This window comes from Pogoniulus pusillus, chromosome 23 (assembly GCF_015220805.1).
Source record: "Pogoniulus pusillus isolate bPogPus1 chromosome 23, bPogPus1.pri, whole genome shotgun sequence".
In the NCBI taxonomy this organism is placed as follows: domain Eukaryota; kingdom Metazoa; phylum Chordata; class Aves; order Piciformes; family Lybiidae; genus Pogoniulus; species Pogoniulus pusillus.
The window spans coordinates 3,356,113-3,375,264 of record NC_087286.1 but is presented as its reverse complement, the minus strand read 5'-3'; the positions used below and the strand labels follow the sequence as shown (position 1 = coordinate 3,375,264).

The 19,152-nt window shown below is 46.8% G+C and overlaps 1 protein-coding gene across 4 annotated transcripts in view; it reads right to left on the bottom strand.

Moving 5' to 3' along the window:
- Positions 1 to 19,152, bottom strand: part of MINDY4 (MINDY lysine 48 deubiquitinase 4) — a 125,513-nt gene that overhangs the window by 69,559 nt on the left and 36,802 nt on the right. For all 4 annotated transcript variants that reach the window (XM_064162369.1, XM_064162368.1, XM_064162367.1 and 1 more), the window contains 4 exons: positions 16,619 to 16,720; positions 15,135 to 15,198; positions 11,775 to 11,840; positions 11,456 to 11,523 (listed from right to left, as the gene is read on the bottom strand). In XM_064162369.1, the coding sequence (XP_064018439.1) occupies positions 11,456 to 11,523; positions 11,775 to 11,840; positions 15,135 to 15,198; positions 16,619 to 16,720 (300 nt within the window). The remainder of the gene's footprint in view (positions 1 to 11,455; positions 11,524 to 11,774; positions 11,841 to 15,134; positions 15,199 to 16,618; positions 16,721 to 19,152) is intronic.

Sequence of the window (19,152 nt, the reverse complement as noted above, 5' to 3'; positions counted from 1 at the left end):
GTCACTAAGCCTTTAGCCAGCATGATCAGGTTTTCCCCTCACATGAAGTTCAAACAAGTTAAAATTTCCATCCTCTATAGCATGCCAAGGGCAGCACAGCTTCGTTTCTTAGAGGAAGGATATTTTTGGGATGGAATAGGTTTACTGGGCAGCTGTTACCACAGTTTGATGCTTCTATGTGGTTACTTCAAGGAAAGATTAAAAGGAAAATTGAAGGAAATTTAACTTTCCTAGCTCCACAGAAATGAAGAAGTGCTCACAGGCACAGAACAATGTTTTAATTGTCTGAGTCCCCTTAGTAAAGAATTGTTGACAGATTGCAGAGAACTAAATAAATTGCAAATAACTAAAGGCAGACTTAATCTGGTGTGACAAGCCCTAGATAATTGAGGAATCCAAGTTCCACTTAATAAAAAGGCACTGAATATTTGTAGAAATAAAACAAAGCACAAACAACAAATAGCAAACAAACAGGGAGGTGCCCAGGGAGGCGGTGGAGTAGAGAAAAAGCCTCCTGGAGAAGAGGAGGCTCAGGGCAGACCTCACTGCTGTCTACAACTACCTGAAGGAAGGCTGTAGCCAGGTGGCATTGGGCTCTGCTGCCAGGCAAGCAGCAACAGAAGAAGGGGACACAGTCTCAAGTTGTGCCAGGGCAGGTCTAGGCTGGATGTTAGGAGGAAGTTGTTGTCAGAGAGAGTGATTGGCATTGGAATGGGCTGCCCAGGGAGGTGGTGGAGTGGCTGTGGCTGGAGGTGTTGAAGCCAAGCCTGGCTGGGGCACTTAGTGCCATGGTCTGGTTGCTTGGCCAGGGCTGGGTGCTAGGTTGGGCTGGATGAGTTTGGAGCTCTCTTCCAACCTGGTTGATTCCATGATTCTATGAAACAAACCAACCAACCAGAAAACATACACAATCCCCCCCAACCCCTCGCAAGATAAAAAATCCCAAACACCCAAAATTGCCACATGCAGAAAGGGAAACAGCACAAATCATTTTGAAATGAGGCTGTACACATTTCTGGAGCTCTGCTCTGCTGAGACCCCACCTGGAGCACTGCATCCAGTTCTAGAGTCCCCACTACAAGAAAGATGTGGAGATGCTGGAGTGTGTTCAGAGAAGGGCCAGGAGGATGCTGAGAGGGCTGCAGCAGCTCTGCTGTGAGCACAGACTGAAAGAGTTGGGGCTGTGCAGGCTGGAGCAGAGGAGGCTCCCAGGTGACCTTCTTGTGGCCTTCCAGGATCTGAAGGAGGCTACAAAAAAGCTGGGGAGGGACTTTTTAAGCTCTCAGGGAGTGACAGGACTGGGAGGAATGGAGCAAAGCTGGAGATAGGGAGAGTCAAGCTGGATGTGAGGACAAGTTGTTGAGCATAAAAGTGGTGAGAGGCTGGACTGGGTTGCCCAGGGAGGTGGTTGAGGCCCCGTCCGTGGAGGCGTTTGAGGCCAGGCTGGCTGAGGCTCTATGCAGCCTGATCTAGGCTGGGGTATCCCCACTCGTGGCAGGGAGGTTGGAACTAAGTGATCCTTGTGGTCCCTTCCAACCTTGACTGACTCTGTGGTTCTATGAAATACTACAGAAAGCTATTTATTAGCGTTGTGGGATCACAGTAAGGAAAAGGCATTGATGTGTATCTGCCTAGGTTCACAAGTAGCCAGCCTTAATGAAGTATACAACCTCCTGCTGGACTGGCTTTTTATCCCACAGATAAAGGCATTGTTTTCTTTATTCTCACAGAAACACTTCAGAGACAAAAAAAAAATGAAATAGATCCCCAAATGACCATGCTGACTGCAGATGTACATCCCTGATCTGCTATCAGTAGGTGCTAAATACCCCTAAGGCAAGAAAAGAGAGTGCAGACACTGCTGCTTTGAACCTACTCATCAGCTGATCTGTGAGCAGCACAATGAATCTGTGTTCCAGGAGAGGCTCGACTTATTTTCTCCAGGTAGGTTGAAAAGTGCTTTTGCACAAAGGAATCTGACCTTAGGAATTTCCTTATTCCTGACGTTCCATGCTAGAATAGGTCCTAGCAATGCTGGTTTGCTTCAGTGAAGTTGTTGCACAGATGAAGACAAATTTGGCAATGAAAACATCCAGTCTGACTGGTTGGTAACAAGATGAAATTTCAAGAGGGTTTTTCAATGACTGGGCCACAATCAGCCAGATCCCAATTTAGCAGTGGTTTTGTATGAGTAAGCAGAGTGAGGAAGGTGCCAAGTGTTTGAGGTGAGGAGGCAGCGCTGAGCAGAGAAAGCATTTCCAACAAGTATGACTGTGGGGTTAACTGAAGCTGCCATTACTGGCTCAGTGTAAACCTCTCCTGGGTATTCATAGCTTTCTTACATGCAATGGTGAGGTCCACACGGGCAGCTCAGCCTCTCCCAGGTACATGGGGATTATCTTGGAGCTCTTAAGAAGAAGATCTGAGCACACATCAGGGACATTCGGGAAGATTAGTCCTCTGAGCTAGCACAACACCCCCACTGTCTTGTAAATCATAGAATCAACCAGGTCGAAAAAGACCTCCAAGCTCATCCAGTCCAACCTAGCACCCAGCCCTGGCCAGTCAACCAGACTATGGCACTAAGTGCCCCAGCCAGGCTTGGCTTCAACACCTCCAGGGATGGTGACTCCACCACATCCCTGAGCAGCCCATTCCAACTTCCTCCTAACATCCAGCCTAGACCTGCCCTGGCACAACTTCAGACTCTGTTCCCTTGTTTTGTTGCTGCTTGCCTGGCAGCAGAGCCCAACCCCACCTGGCTACAGCCTCCCTTCAGGCAGCTGCAGACAGCAATGAGCTCTGCCCTGAGCCTCCTCTGCTGCAGGCTGCACACCCCCAGCTCCCTCAGCCTCTCCTCACAGGGCTGTGGTGCAGACCCCTCCCCAGCCTTGCTGCCCTTCTCTCAACACCTTCCAGTACCTCAACAGCTCTCTGCAATGGAGGAGCCCAGAACTGGACCCAGCACTCAAGGTGTGGCCTGAGCAGTGCTGAGCACAGGGGCAGAAGAACCTCCCTTGTCCTGCTGCCCACACTGCTCCTCAGCCAGCCCAGGATGCCATTGGCTCTGCTGCCCACCTGGGCACTGCTGCCTCTCCTTCAGCTCCTCTCTCCCAGCACCCCCAGCTCCCTCTCTGCCTGGCTGCTCTCAGCCACTCTGTCCCCAGCCTGCAGCGCTGCTTGGGGTTGTTGTGGCCGAAGCACAGAAGCCTGCACTTGGCCTTGCTCTGTTGTAAGAGAAACAAAACAAAAAGCAAGAGGCTCCAATTGTTAGTGACCTGCATTCCTTCCTGTCCCAGAAACAACAACACGTTCTCAGCCACTTCCTCAGGAATTCGCACTCCTCGCTGGCCATTTGTTATCGGCTCTAGCAGCGCGGATGGTCAGCGCAGGCAGTATGAGAAACTCATTAGCGCAGGCTCCGAAGCGCTGCGCTTCCTGGCGTGCGTTCCATTAACGCAGCTCCCCAGGCTGGCACTGCTCCGCCGCTCCTGCCCCCAGGACCTCGCCGCCATCCGCAGCTTCCCTTTACAAGAGGAATCAGGAACAATGTCAAAACGATGGAGCCAGACCAAAAGTCAGCCTGCCCCAGCTTCCCAGGGCAAACATCAGGGCAGAACGCACAGAAACAGGGCACGTGGAGATCACATCTGGACAGCTGGGGTTAAGGGTTTAAAGGTTTTGAGGCCACGATCAAGGGATGCTGAGAGGCTGCAGCAGCTCTGCTGTGAGCACAGACTGAAAGAGTTGGGGCTGTGCAGGCTGGAGAAGAGGAGGCTCCCAGGTGACCTTCTTGTGGCCTGCCAGGATCTGAAGGGGGCTACAAAAAAGCTGGGGAGGGACTTTTTAGGCTCTCAGAGGGACAGGACTGGTGGGAATGGAGCAAAGCTGGAGGTGGGGAGAGTCAGCCTGGAGGTGAGGAGGAAGTTCCTGAGCAGGAGAGTGGTGAGAGGCTGGACTGGGTTGCCCAGGGAGGTGGTTGAGGCCCCATGGCTGGAGGTGTTTGAGGCCAGGCTGGCTGAGGCTGTGTGCAGCCTGCTCTAGGGTAGGGTGTCCCTGGGCATGGCAGGGGGGTTGGAACTGTCTGATCCTTGTGGTCCCTTCCAACCCTGACTGATTCTATTCTATAAAGGTAGAGATATGTTTGTTAGAAGTACTTGGTCTGAATTTATTTGAGTCTCTTTTGAATGCTTTTGGCCTCCTCACCTCCCAGTGCTGATAGTTACTTATCCTGGGCAAAAAATGTACCATGGCTTGCTTTGGAATCACAGACCAAGCCCCCACATTTTCGGACTCTGAGAACTAATATATAAGCACTCCTTAGTAAACATTACTCATAGATTCACAGAATGGTTTGAGTTAGAAGGACCTGGAAGATCATCCAGCTCCAAGCCCCTGGCGTTGGCAGGGACACTTTCCACTAGACCAAAGTGCTCAAGGCCTCACCTGACATTGCTTTCAACAGCTCCATGGAGGGAGTATCCATGACATCCCCAGGCAACCTGTTGAGTGTCTTGCTGCCCTTACTCTGAATTATTACTGTGGATGGATGTCTACATTTTTATCACACCCAAGTTATTCTTTTTCCATGCTGAAAAGGAAAGGTTTCAACCATCCTCATGCAGAAACTAGTTCAGACTAAAGGGAAACTTCTGTCTTCTTTTTTCATGCATCAGAGAAAATTGAACTGATATGTTCAGATATTTGTGACTCCACCACCTCCCTGGGCAGCCCATTCCAATGCCAATCACTCTCTCTGACAATAACTTCCTCCTAACATCCAGCCTAGACCTCTCCTGGCACAACTTGAGACTGTGTCCCCTTGTTCTGTTGCTGCTTGCCTAGCAGAAAAGACCAATCTCACCTGGCTATGACCTCCCTTCAGGGAGTTGTAGACAGCAATGAGGTCTGCCCTGAGCCTCCTCTTCTGCTGCACACCCCCAGCTCCCTCAGCCTCTCCTAGTAGGGTTTGTGTTCCAGGCTCCTCACCAGCTTCATTGCCCTTCTCTGGACACCTTCCAGCACCTCAACATCTCTAATGAATTGAGGAGCCCAGAACTGGACACAGCACTCAAGGTGTGGCCTGAGAAGTGCTGTGCACAGGGGCAGAAGAACCTCCCTTGTCCTGCTGCCCACACTGCTCCTGAGCCAGCCCAGGATGCTATTGGCTCTGCTGCCTACCTGGGCACACTGCTGCCTCATTCTCAGCTCCTCTCTCCCAGCACCCCCAGCTCCCTCTCTGCCTGGCTGCTCTCAGCCACTCTGTCCCCAGCCTGTAGTGATGCTTGGGGTTCTTGTGGTCAAAGTGCTGACCCCTGCACTTGGCCTCGTTAAATCCCATCCCATTGGCCTCTGCCCACCTATATGTATATATGGTGCTTCAGGATATGGCTTAGTGGCCATGGTAGTTGGGTTATCATGAGACTTGATGACCTAGAAGGTCTTTTACAGTGATTCTATCATACTATGACCCAGCTTTTTAGTAAAATGTGCACACAACAATCAGGATAATTGAAACTTCCATTGAGCTTTCTTTAAAATAAAACACCACAACTCCACTCATTTCCCACTAAAAAGCTGGGACAAAAAGAATCTCAGGAAGAACCATTACAGGATGCCTAAACCAGCTCTTATTTGCCTTCAACTGTTTGTCCAGAACTATGCCAGTTATGTAAATAATCACTTGCAATGCTTGTAACCCTCACTAAATGCTACCTATTTCTTGATGATATGAGCAGCAAGTTCTTCATCTTGAGATCTGCATTAAGGAATAGCTGTGCAGATCTCTTACTCCACACTGCATAAACAAAATGTGGTTTGCAGTTCCAAAACAAAGATGGAAAACACCATCAAAGATGGAAAACACCATCTGTATCTAGTGACAAGGCCAACAAAAATCCTGCTTCTTATAAACAAAAGATAGGTATCAATGCAAGGTATTACCCAGTACCATGCTAGAAGAGCAATGCTACTTTAAAATGAAGTTCTGTGGAACAGACATGAATCTTGCCTGAAACTTTATAAACAGTTCTGACGCTGTGGACCAGGACTGTAAAAATATTTAGATACCTAAAAATGCAAATAGGCACCATGAGGAATTTTCATGTTCACTCTAGACACTTAGCTCCCCCAAACACAAGCAGAGATGATTGATTGGCCTTGTCATAATCCATCTGTTAAAATCTGAGAGCTGATGGGAGAAATGAGCTCTGTGCTTGTCTTGTTAAAGAATGTTTACCATTTTATAGCAAGTAAAGCCATGCAATCAATAGCAATTAGGAACTGTGCTGCTTCTGGTGATCTTACCAAATGTGTTGCTACTTGCTCAAATGCCGTCACTAATCTAGAAATCTCTGCTGTAACCAGCTCAGAGAAATGAGGATGTGTCCAGTTCTGGGCTCCTCAATTCAAGAGAGATGTTGAGGTACTGGAACTTGCCCAGAGAAGAACGACAAAGCTGGTGAGTGGCCTGGAGCACAGCCCTGTGAGGAGAGGCTCAGGGAGCTGGGGGTGTGCAGCCTGTAGAAGAGGAGGGTCAGGGCAGAGCTCATTGCTGTCTGCAACTCCCTGCAGGGAGGCTGTAGCCAGGTGGGGTTGGGCTCTGCTGCCAGGCAAGCAGCAACAGAACAAGGGGACACAGTCTGAAGCTGTGCCAGGGGAGTTCTGGGCTGGATGTTAGGAGGAAGTTGTTGGCAGAGAGAGTGATTGGCATTGGAATGGGCTGCCCAGGGAGGTAGTGGAGTTTCTGTTCCTGGAGGTGTTGAAGCCAAGCCTGGCTGAGGCACTTAGTGCCATGGTCTGGTTGATTAGCTAGGGCTGGGTGCTAGGCTGGACTGTATGAGATTGGAGGTCTCTTCCAACCTGGTTGATTCTATGATTCTATGACATGATTCTATGACATATGCTATAACATTATGAAGTCATTTGTGTTAGAGTGCAAAGTGGAGTCAAACCAATGGCCTGCAGTGTTACTGTAAGCAAAAGAAAGGAAGAAACAACAACAAAAGCAAAAAAACCAAGTCCATGGACTCTTGTAAGCCTCAGCAGGTGAGAACTGAATGCATACCACAAATCTGGACTAGGCTGCTACTTATTTTCAAGACAATGCAGAGACTGAAGAAATAAATGCTTCCATAAATCAAACCCATGCTGCTTTCAGGCTGCTCTATTCATGTCAGTTGTTATTGCAAGCTGCCAGGGAACAGTTGTTTTCCCTTACAGATAACTGTAGGAGATTTTACAGAAGTGGAATTTGACAAAATGAAGAAAGCTTTTGTTCCTGACCCACTCTCATATTGACAGTACTGCAAAAATAAGCTCAGTCTCTATAAATGTGCAATTAAATGGAGGCTAAAATTCAGAGAATTGCTTTGGTTGGAAAAGCTGTCTAAGATCACCAAGTCCAACTGTCTACCTAATGTCATCATGGCTATTAAACCATGTTCCCAAGTGCTATGTCCACACATTTCTTGAACACCTCCAGGGAAGGTGACTCCACCACCTCCCTGGGCAGCCTCTTCAAATGCCTGACCACTCTTCTAGTAAAGACAATTTTCCTAATACCCAATCTAAACCTTCCTTGGCACAGTGAATGACACTCAGGGAGTCCCTCAGGGATCAGTCCTGGCACCAGTCTTGTTCAACATCTTTGTGGGTGCCATGGACAGAGGCACTGAGTGCAGCCTCAGCAAGTTTACTGACAACACCAAGCTGTGTGGTGCAGCAGCCAGGCTGGAGGGCAGGGATCCACCCAGAGGGACCTGGGCAGGTTGCAGAGATGGGCACAAGCCAAGCTCAGGAGGTTCAACAAGACCAAGTGTAAGGTCCTGCAGCTGGGTCGGGGCAATGCCAAGCACAAGTCCAGGCTGGGCAGTGAGTGGCTGGAGAGCAGCCCTGAGGAGAGGGACTTGGGGGTGATGCTGGAGGAGAAGCTCAACAGGAGCCAGCAGTGTGCACTTGCAGCCCAGAAAGCCAAGCAGAGCCTGGGCTGCAGCAGCAGAAGTGTGGCCAGCAGGGCCAGGGAGGGGATTCTCCCCCTCTGCTCTGCTCTGCTGAGACCCCACCTGGAGTCCTGCATCCAGTTCTGGAGCCCCTGGGACAAGAGGGATGTGGAGATGCTGGAGAGTGTCCAGAGAAGGGCCAGAAGGATGCTGAGAGGCTGCAGTAGCTCTGCAGTGAGCACAGACTGAAAGAGCTGGGACTGTGCAGTCTGGAGGAGGCTCCCAGGTGACCTTCTTGTGACCGTCTAGGATCTGAAGTGGCCTACAAAAGAGCTGGGGAGGGACTTTTGAGGCTCTGAGGGAGTTACAGGACTGGGGGGAATGGAGCAAAACTGGAGATGGGTAGGTTCAGACTGTATGTGACAAGGAAGTTCCTCAGCATGAGAGTGGTGAGAGGCTGGAGTGGGTTGCCCAGGGAGGTGGTTGAGGTCCCATGGCTGGAGGTGTTTGAGGCCAGGCTGGCTGAGGCTGTGGGCAGCCTGCTCTAGGGTAGGGTGTCCCTGGGCATGGCAGGGGGGTTGGAAGTGGCTGATCCTTGTGGTTGCTTCCAATCCTGACTGATTCTATGATTCTACTCCTTAGTTAGAGCTCATCAGATTTACTACACTAATAAGCTGAGACCAAACTGGTGTCCTACATTACTTAAAGCCTAATTAGGTGCCTTAATCCATTTCATACCACTATCACATTTCATACCACTATCACTGATGGAGAGATTGGAGCATCACAAACTAGCTATTAGAATTATAGAATCATAGAATCAACCAGGTTGGAAGAGACCTCCAAGCTCATCCAGTCCAACCTAGCACCCAGCCCTACCTAAGGGAGATACCTAAAGTATGTGACAAACAATCCTCTAAATGAGTCTTGCTTTCAACTGTCAAGACAAGGAGTTTAGACAACAATTAGACATGATGCCTAATGTTTAGAAGGAGTGACTGGTATCAGATAGGGTGGACTGATCACTAACAGCATATACATATATATACAGGATGGACTGATCACTGCCAGCATATACATATGTATACAGGGTGGACTGATCACTAACAGCATATACATATATATACAGGGTGGACTGATCACTGCCAGCATATACATATATATACAGGGTGGACTGATCACTAACAGCATATACATATATATACAGGATGGACTGATCACTAACAGCATATACATACATATGCAGGGTGGACTGATCACTAACAGCATATACATATATATACAGGGTGGACTGATCACTGCCAGCATATACATATATATGCAGGGTGGACTGATCACTAACAGCATATACATATATATACAGGGTGGACTGATCACTAACAGCATATACATATATATACAGGATGGACTGAGCACTAACAGCATATACATATATATACAGGATGGACTGATCACTGCCAGCATATACATATATATACAGGATGGACTGATCACTAACAGCATATACATATATATGCAGGGTGGACTGATCACTGCCAGCATATACATATATATGCAGGGTGGACTGATCACTAACAGCATATACATATATATACAGGGTGGACTGATCACTGCCAGCATATACATATATATGCAGGGTGGACTGATCACTAACAGCATATACATATATATACAGGGTGAACTGATCATTGCCAGCATATACATATATATACAGGGTGGACTGATCATTGCCAGCATATACATATATATGCAGGGTGGACTGATCACTAACAGCATATACATATATATACAGGGTGGACTGATCACTAATAGCATATACATATATATACAGGGTGGGCTGATCACTGCCAGCATATACATATATATGCAGGGTGAACTGATCACTGCCAGCATATACATATATATACAGGGTGGACTGATCACTAACAGCATATACATATATATACAGGATGGACTGATCACTAACAGCATATACATATATATATACAGGGTGGACTGATCACTGCCAGCATATACATATATATGCAGGGTGGACTGATCAGTAACAGCATATACATATATATACAGGGTGGACTGATCACTAACAGCATATACATATATATGCAGGGTGGACTGATCACTAACAGCATATACATATATATACAGGGTGGACTGATCACTGCCAGCATATACATATATATACAGGATGGACTGATCACTAACAGCATATACATATATATACAGGGTGGACTGATCACTGCCAGCATATACATATATATATACAGGATGGACTGATCACTGCCAGCATATACATATATATGCAGGGTGGACTGATCACTAACAGCATATACATATATATACAGGGTGGACTGATCACTGCCAGCATATACATATATATACAGGGTGGACTGATCACTAACAGCATATACATATATATACAGGATGGACTGATCACTAACAGCATATACATATATATACAGGGTGGACTGATCACTGCCAGCATATACATATATATATACAGGATGGACTGATCACTGCCAGCATATACATATATATACAGGGTGGACTGATCACTAACAGCATATACATATATATACAGGATGGACTGATCACTAACAGCATATATATATATATACAGGATGGACTGATCACTGCCAGCATATACATATATATATACAGGATGGACTGATCACTGCCAGCATATACATATATATACAGGGTGGACTGATCACTAACAGCATATACATATATATACAGGGTGGACTGATCACTAACAGCATATATATATATATACAGGATGGACTGATCACTAACAGCATATACATATATATACAGGGTGGACTGATCACTGCCAGCATATACATATATATACAGGGTGGACTGATCACTGCCAGCATATACATATATATATACAGGATGGACTGATCACTGCCAGCATATACATATACATACAGGGTGGACTGATCACTAACAGCATATATATATATATACAGGGTGGACTGATCACTAACAGCATATACATATATATACAGGGTGGACTGATCACTAACAGCATATACATATATATACAGGGTGGACTGATCACTGCCAGCATATACATATATATACAGGATGGACTGATCACTAACAGCATATACATATATACAGGATGGACTGATCACTAACAGCATATACATATATATACAGGGTGGACTGATCACTAACAGCATATACATATATATAGGGTGGACTGATCACTGCCAGCATATACATATATATACAGGGTGGACTGATCACTGCCAGCATATACTTATATATATAGGGTGGACTGATCACTTGCAGCATATACATATACACACACACATAAGTCTGCATATATACATCAAAAAAAGCCAAGATTAGGTGAGTAAATCTGCATAAATTCTCTGTATTTATCAGAGTAAACATCAAAGATAGGTTAGTATGTCCAAAGGGGTTAAGTATATCATGGTCATTGCCTCCCTTGGCACAGCGTGTTTGATTTGCAGTGTGTGCATCAGAGATATAAAGATACTCACAGATTGATAGATCTTGATAAGATGACAGACACAGTCAGAAGGATGCACCCACATGGGCCAGTTTCAAACTGAAAAACAAAAAGACTGGGTTCATTTTCTCTCTTGACTCAAGTTTTTGCCCAATCCTAAAGAAATCCAAAACAAAGCAGAAAGAACTATTCACATTTACCCTGAAACTGAAATTGTTTCTTTGTGGGCTAAAATGCAAGAGGTGTCCATATAGGGTTGGAAATAATGCTCAGAGGACATCACATTGAGAAACACAGAAAAGACTGGAAGTGAACTGTTAGGGATTTTGTATCTTCTCTATACACAGTACCTGGTGAATGTTCTGCTGAAGGAATGCAACCAAATCTTCATATCTTGTGGCACTATGTAGTATCAGCTGGGAAGAAATTTCAGAGCAACAAACAAAAAGTAAGTGAAACAGGAACAACACAGCCTGAAAGCTGAACTAAAGCAGACAAAACTGACTGGAAAGAGCAGAGTTAACAAAATGGAATAAAGGTCCAATGAAATCCAGCTCTTAACTGTTGGTATAACATTTTATCTCAGCATTGGATTTTAAATACTGGTTCTTGTTGGTTTTAATTCGTTGCACAGTTTGACTCAATTTTAAGCACTGTTTAACCAAGAATAAAGCATTCCTAGAGAAAACATAGGAATAATGCAGCATTAGAATACACAGACAGGGCAAGCAGCTCAGGGGTTTGTCAGAGCACTTCTCACACTCTGAAAACTCTTATTTAACATCAAGTTCAGAAGAGTTCACAGGCAGAGGCCCTTACTTCAGCATTCTTTGTCTATTTCTACATCTTTGGATTTCAACAGAAACAATGGTCTGGTAGTTCTGGAGTAAGGTTTGACTTAAGCAGTCAGGGTTGTACTCCTTTCCATCACATTTTCACTGTGGCTGTGCCCATGTGACATTTGATAAGTAGTGTTTAGAGGCAGCACAATGGTGGTAGTGACATCCAGTCCAGAGCAGGGCCAGGAGGATGCTCAGAGGCTGCAGCAGCTCTGCTGTGAGCACAGACTGAAAGAGTTGGGGCTGTGCAGTCTGGAGCAGAGGAGGCTCCCAGGAGACCTTCTTGTGGCCTGCCAGCATCTGAAGGGGGCTACAAAAAAGCTGAGGAGGGACTTTTGAGCCTCTGAGGGAGTGACAGGACTTGGGGGGAGATGGAGTAAAGCTGGAGGTGGGGAGATTGAGACTGGTCGTGAGGAGGAAGAGGTTGGTGAGAGGCTGGAATGGGTTGCCCAGGGAGATCGTTGAGTCTCCATGGCTGGAGGTGTTTAAGACCACGCTGGCTGAGGCTGTGGGCAGCCTGCTCTAGGGTAGAGTGTCCCTGGGCATGGCAGGGGGATTTGAACAAGATGCTCCTTGTGGTCCCTTCCAACCCTGACTGATTCTATGATTCTATGACTCTAATTATGTTCACATATTCATTAAATAATCTATCTTGTCTCCTGGGACAGCATATTATAACTAAGGCTTTCTGCTGCAGTCACCTTGTTTCATAGACTCATAGATTCAACCAGGTTGGAAGAGACCTTCAAGCTCATCCAGTCCAATCTAGCACCCAGCTCTACCCAATCAACTAGACCACAGAATCATAGAATTATAGAGTCAAGCAGGTTGGAAGAGACCTCCAAGATCATCCAGTCCAACCTAGCACCCAGCCCTAGCCAATCAACCAGACCATGGCACTAAGTGCCCCAGCCAGGCTTGGCTTCGACACCTCCAGGAACAGAAACTCCACCACCTCCCTGGGCAGCCCATTCCAATGCCAATCACTCTCTCTGACAACAACTTCCTCCTAACATCCAGACTAGATCTCCCCTGGCACAACTGGAGACTGTCCCCTTTTTCTGCTGCTACAGGTCTGCTGCTGCTTCCAGTCTGAAAAGTTGTTGACACATCCACTCCTTCATTTAGGAGGCTGGTAATATTTCCTTAAACCATTAAAGTCTGGGGTTTGCAAAGCCATTTGAGAGCTTCAGCTGGAAACAAAGGCTTAACTGGAAAGTAACTTGCCATTTGGAACATCTGGAGGAAAAAATAAGGTAAAGTATTCTGTGTAAGACAAGGATAAAATGCTGCCTTTTAACGGTGATCATAGAATCATAGAATCAACCTGGTTGGAAAAGATCTCCAGGCTCATCCAGTTCAACCTAGCACCCAGCCCTAGCCAATCAACTGGATCATGGCACTAAGTGCCTCATCTGATGGCACTGCTGCTTGGCTTGAAAAGATTCACGTCCACTGTAACTGCATATCAACAAAAGTGGGCATAGTTTATAAGCTTGAAAGGTAAATGGAACATAAAGGGCTTCAGAGAGCCAAATTGCCCACAGACACTGGGACAGTTCGAGCCAGCCAGAATACAGACTACATTTTTCCTAGGGGGTTTTGAATCACAATTGAACTAATTTGACATAAAAGATTTTGAAATGCTAAGAAAGCAATGGAAATCAGGTTTATTGCACTAAATCATAGAATCATATCATAGAATCAACCAGGTTGGAAGAGACCTCCAAGATCATCCACTCCAACCTAGCACCCAGCCCTGGCCAATCAACCAAACCATGGCACTAAGTGCCCCAGCCAGGCTTGGCTTCAACACCTCCAGGGATGGTGACTCCACCACCTCCCTGGGCAGCCCATTTCAATGCCAATCACTCTCTCTGCCAACAACTTCCTCCTCACATCCAGCCTAGACCTCCCCTGGTACAACTTGAGACTGTGTCCCCTTCTTCTGTTGCTGCTTGCCTGGCAGCAGAGCCCAATCCCAGCTGGCTACAACCTCCCTTCAGGTAGTTGTAGACAGCAATAAGGTCGCCTCTGAGCCTCCTCTTCTGCAGGCAAAACATCCCCAGCTCCTTCAGCCTCACCTCATAGGGTTTGTGTTCCAGGCCCCTCACCAGCTTCGTTGCCCTTCTCTGGACAACTTCCAGCACCTCAACATCTCTCTTGAATTGAGGGGCCCAGAACTGGACACAGCACTCAAGGGGTGGCCTGAGCAGGGCTGAGCACAGGGGCAGAAGAACCTCCCTTGTCCTACTGGCCACACTGCTCCTGATGCAGGCCAGGATGCCATTGGCTCTGCTGCCCACCTGGGCACACTTCTGGCTCAACTTCAGCCTACTATCTATCAGTACCCCCAGGTCCCTTTCCTCTTGGCTGCTTTCCAGTCACTCAGTCCCCAGCCTGTAGTGCTGCTTGGGGTTGTTGTGGCCAAAGTGCAGAACCCTGCCCTTGGCCTTGTTCATTTTCATCCCATTGGCCTCTGCCCACCCATCCAGCCTGGCCAGGTCCCTCTGCAGGGCTCTCCTACCCTCCAACAGCTCCACACCTGCTCCTAGCTTGGTGTCACCTGCAAACTTACTGATGCTGGGCTCAATCCCCTCATCCAGATCATCAACAAAGATATTGAACAGGACTGTGCCCAGCACTGATCCTTGGAGAACACCACTAGTGACTGGCTGCCAACTGGATGTGGCACCATTCACCACCACTCTTTGGGCTCTGCCATCCAGCCAGTTCTTGATCCAGCACAGAGTGAATCTGTCCAAACCATGAGCTGCCAGCTTGGCTAGGAGCTTCTCGTGGCAGACAGAAGCAGCAAAGCTAGCACGAGGTTAGAAGGAGAATATTACTGTGAGTTCCACAGAGCCTTACGGTTTCTAAGATTCCATCTGCCTTGTATTTTCCTATGGGAGTGAACTGCTGTCTTCCTGATGGCCTGAAGAGGATATTCAGACAAAACCATGTTAAATGAAATAAAATGGCATACATGAGAAATCAATATGCTATATGAAACCAAAGATTCTCATCATTGTTTGTAACCACTTTCTCAAAATAAGGCCTGTTGTGTGAGCCCACATGACATATTAAACACACTTTTATCAGAGCAGCATCTATTTCAGCTGTGCTGTGCTCTCCATTTAATTTGAATTACAAGTTTCTCTCTACAGGAAGAGGATAAATACAGGTTTATGATGCTAATGACAGTTTTTATTGGAAAAGAACACTAAAGCAATGACATTAAAACAAGCAGAAGAACATATGTACAAGATCATAGAATCATAGAATCAACCAGGTTGGAAGAGACCTCCAAGCTCATCCAGTCCAACCTAGCACCCAGCCCTAACCAATCAACTAGACCATGGCACTAAGTGCCTCATCCAGTCTTTTCTTGAAGACCCCCAGGGACGGTGCCTCCATCATCACAGAGGGAGCATTTTATAGATGCAAACTATCACTTGAAATGTCTTTAAAGTTGCTGTTTCTATTTCAGATGTGAAAAAGGACTTCTGTGCCCAAAGCTTCTCTGTTATTTCTCAGCTGTCTTAGTTACCTAATAAAAGAAATGACCTCTCCTCATAAAACCTGTCTCAGTTAACAAGGTCATGTAGGATCCAGCACAGACAAAGTTAAATGTCTTGTGTGCAAGAAGCCAAATTGCATAGCATAAATCAAGTAGTAGGCAGCTACAGCAGAAGATAATGAATCCAAATCATAATAGCATATCCTGCAACACAAAATTGTTGGAGGAAAATGCTGTACCTGGAAAAATAACTCTTAGTAAGGATTTTTTGGGGGAATCAGTGAAATCCACAGGGCTTTTCACTGCAATTTTCAAGGAATTAACTATTCTGTTCCAGAAGCTGGGCCAGCAGAAATGAACATTTGTATTTCTCCCTAGGCCATTTCCAACTGCAAAAATACATCTTCCAAAACTTTCATTTTGCAAACTATCACAGAATGGTTTGGTTGGAAGGGACCTTTAAAGGTCATCTGGTCCAATCTCCCTGGAGGGAACAGAAACATTTTCAACTAGATCAGGTTACTCAGAGCCCCAGCCAACCTGACTTGGAATGTTTTCAGGGATGAAACATCTCTCACCTCTCTGGGAAAGCTGGGCCACTGTTTCACCACTCTAATCATTAAAAAAAAGACTTCCTAACATCTGATCTAAATCTTCTCTCTTTCAGTTTAAGACCACGACTCCTTGTCCTGTCACAACAGGCCCTTGACCTGTCACAACAGGTCCCCATCCTTCTTATTGTCCCTTAGTACTGAAAGGTCATACCTATGTAGGCATATAACAGACATAAGCAAATGAGCATTGTACAGTAACTCAAACTGCTTCTCCTACTTACAGAGCCACAACTGCTTTTTCACTGCCCCCTGCTCGCCACAGTATGTCTGCAATAGCCATGGTAAGGCATTTGGTCCTGTGAGCTTCTGAAGGCTGAAGACAGCTACAGTCCAGGAAACAGAAGAAACAGACAAGAATCATAGCACATATTGGGAAGTTTACTGGTTAGAAGGCAAACTGCCTTGATTACAGCATAGTACAGTAATACAGTACAGCATACAGATTCATAGTCTGTACAGTACAGTAACAGTACAGTACACAGACTCTTAGAATCATAGAATCAGCCAGGTTGGAAGAGACCTCCGAGATCATCCAGTCCAACCTAGATCCCAGCCCTGGCCAATCAACCAGACCATGGCACTAAGTGCCTCAGCCAGGCTTTCCTTGAACACCTCCAGGGACGGTGCCTCCACCACCTCCCTGGGCAGCCCATTCCATGCCAATCACTCTCTCTGGGAAGAACTTCCTCCTAACATCCAGCCTAGACCTGCCCTGGCACAACTTGAGGCTGTGTCCCCTTCTTCTGTTGCTGCTTGCCTGGCAGAAGAGCCCAACCCCACCTGGCTACAGCCTCCCTTCAGGTAGTTGTAGGCAGCAATGAGCTCTGCCCTGAGCCTCCTCTGCTGCAGGCTGCACACCCCCAGCTCCCTCAGCCTCTCCTCACAGGGCTCTGCTCCAGGCCCCTCCCCAGCCTTGCTGCCCTTCTCCAAACACCTTCCAGCACCTCAGCATCTCTCTTGAATTGAGGAGCCCAGAACTGGACACAGCATTCAAGGTGTGGCCTGAGCAGAGCTGAGCACAGGGGCAGAAGAACCTCCCTTGTCCTGCTGCCCACTCTGCTCCTGAGCCAGCCCAGGATGCCATTGGCTCTGCTGCCCACCTGGGCACTGCTGCCTCGTCTTCAGCTCCTCTCTACCAGCATCCCCAGGTCCCTCTCTGCCTGGCTGCTCTCAGCCACTCTGGCCCCAGCCTGTAGTGCTGCTTGGGGTTGTTGTGGCCAAAGTGTAGAACCCTGCACTTGGCCTTGTTCAGTCTCATACCCTTGGCCTCTGCCCACCCATCCAGCCTGGCAAGGTCCCTCTGCAGGGCTCTCCTTCCCTCCAATAGATCCACACCTGCTCCTAGCTTGGTGTCATCTGCAAACTCACTGCTGCTGGAGGCAATCCCCTGGTCCAGATCATCAATAAATATATTGAACAGAGACATCTAACCAAAAGTTTCTGCCTAAACAGAAGTTTCTGCCCATGGCAAGCACATCATAAGAGAAGTATGTTTTCATCATGAATAAAACATCCCATCTTGCTATTCATTTTTTAGGTGCCTACAGGCTTTTAGTATTTCTGTGCATAAAGGCAAAGGGCTCACCTGCTAACCTGAAATTCCTCAGGAGAGACCTTTTGCATACTTCAGCAGCATTTTTCATATACGAAATATGTTAAATCAATTTCCTTCAAAACATGTGGATAATAGGAGGGGGGAAATAGGAGAGGCAAACATTGTCAAGTACACAGGATAGGTTGGAGCTGGCAAGAGTTGGGACACTTGCAGTTCTTTGGGTGCCACCTAATTTTGTGACATTTATGATCACTGAACCATTTTAAACCAGAAAAATAGCAACATCTCTGTTCCTATTGAGAATGACTTGAGAATCCAAGGCACCAAGGAGCAGGTGATCAAACCCCTCCTCCAAGCTGAAACAAATTATTAGTTTCCACAAGCAAAAACAGTTCTGCAATGAATTCTGTGCAGATTCTGCTCATAAAATCTAAATGCATGCTTAATATTCTTTTATGTGGACAGGAGCCTCGCTCTGCCTTGAAAAATCTACTCCCATTTGAAACTGAACCAAAATAGTAAAGTTGCCCTAGCTAATTTTTGCACTTTTAAATAGCAAATTCAAATTCTCTTAAGGAATTTGTGCAAGACCAAATACAGTAGGACTTTAAAAAAAAAAAGGGGGCAATTTGAATTTTTCACCTTCCCTGAGACTCTTAGTGTCAAAAACTGCATTAATTACACTGCCTTTCAAACCTTGGTTACCCACCTGGTGAATGTGGGCAGGCTGTGAATGGAGTCTACCTGGACTTCAGCAAAGCCTTTGACACAGTCTGCCCCAACAAGCTCCTAGCAAAACTGGCAGCTCCTGGCTTGGACAGATTCATTCTGTGCTGGGTCAGGAACTGGCTGGATGGTCGAGCCCAAAGAGTCATGGTGAATGGTGCCACATGCAGCTGGCAGCTGGCACCAGCGGTGTGCCCCAGGGGTCAGTGCTGGGCCCAGTCCTGGTCAATATCTTTACTGATGATCTGGAGCAGGGGATCGAGTCCAGCATCAGTAAGTTTGCAGATGACACCAAGCTAGGAGCAGCTGTGGAGGTGTTGGAGGGTAGGAGAGCCCTGCAGAAGGACCTGGCCAGACTGGATGGGTGGGCAGAGGCCAATGGGATGAGATTGAACAAGGCCAAGGGCAGGGTTCTACACTTTGGCCACAACAACCCCAAGCAGCACTACAGGCTGAGGCCAGAGTGGCTGAGAG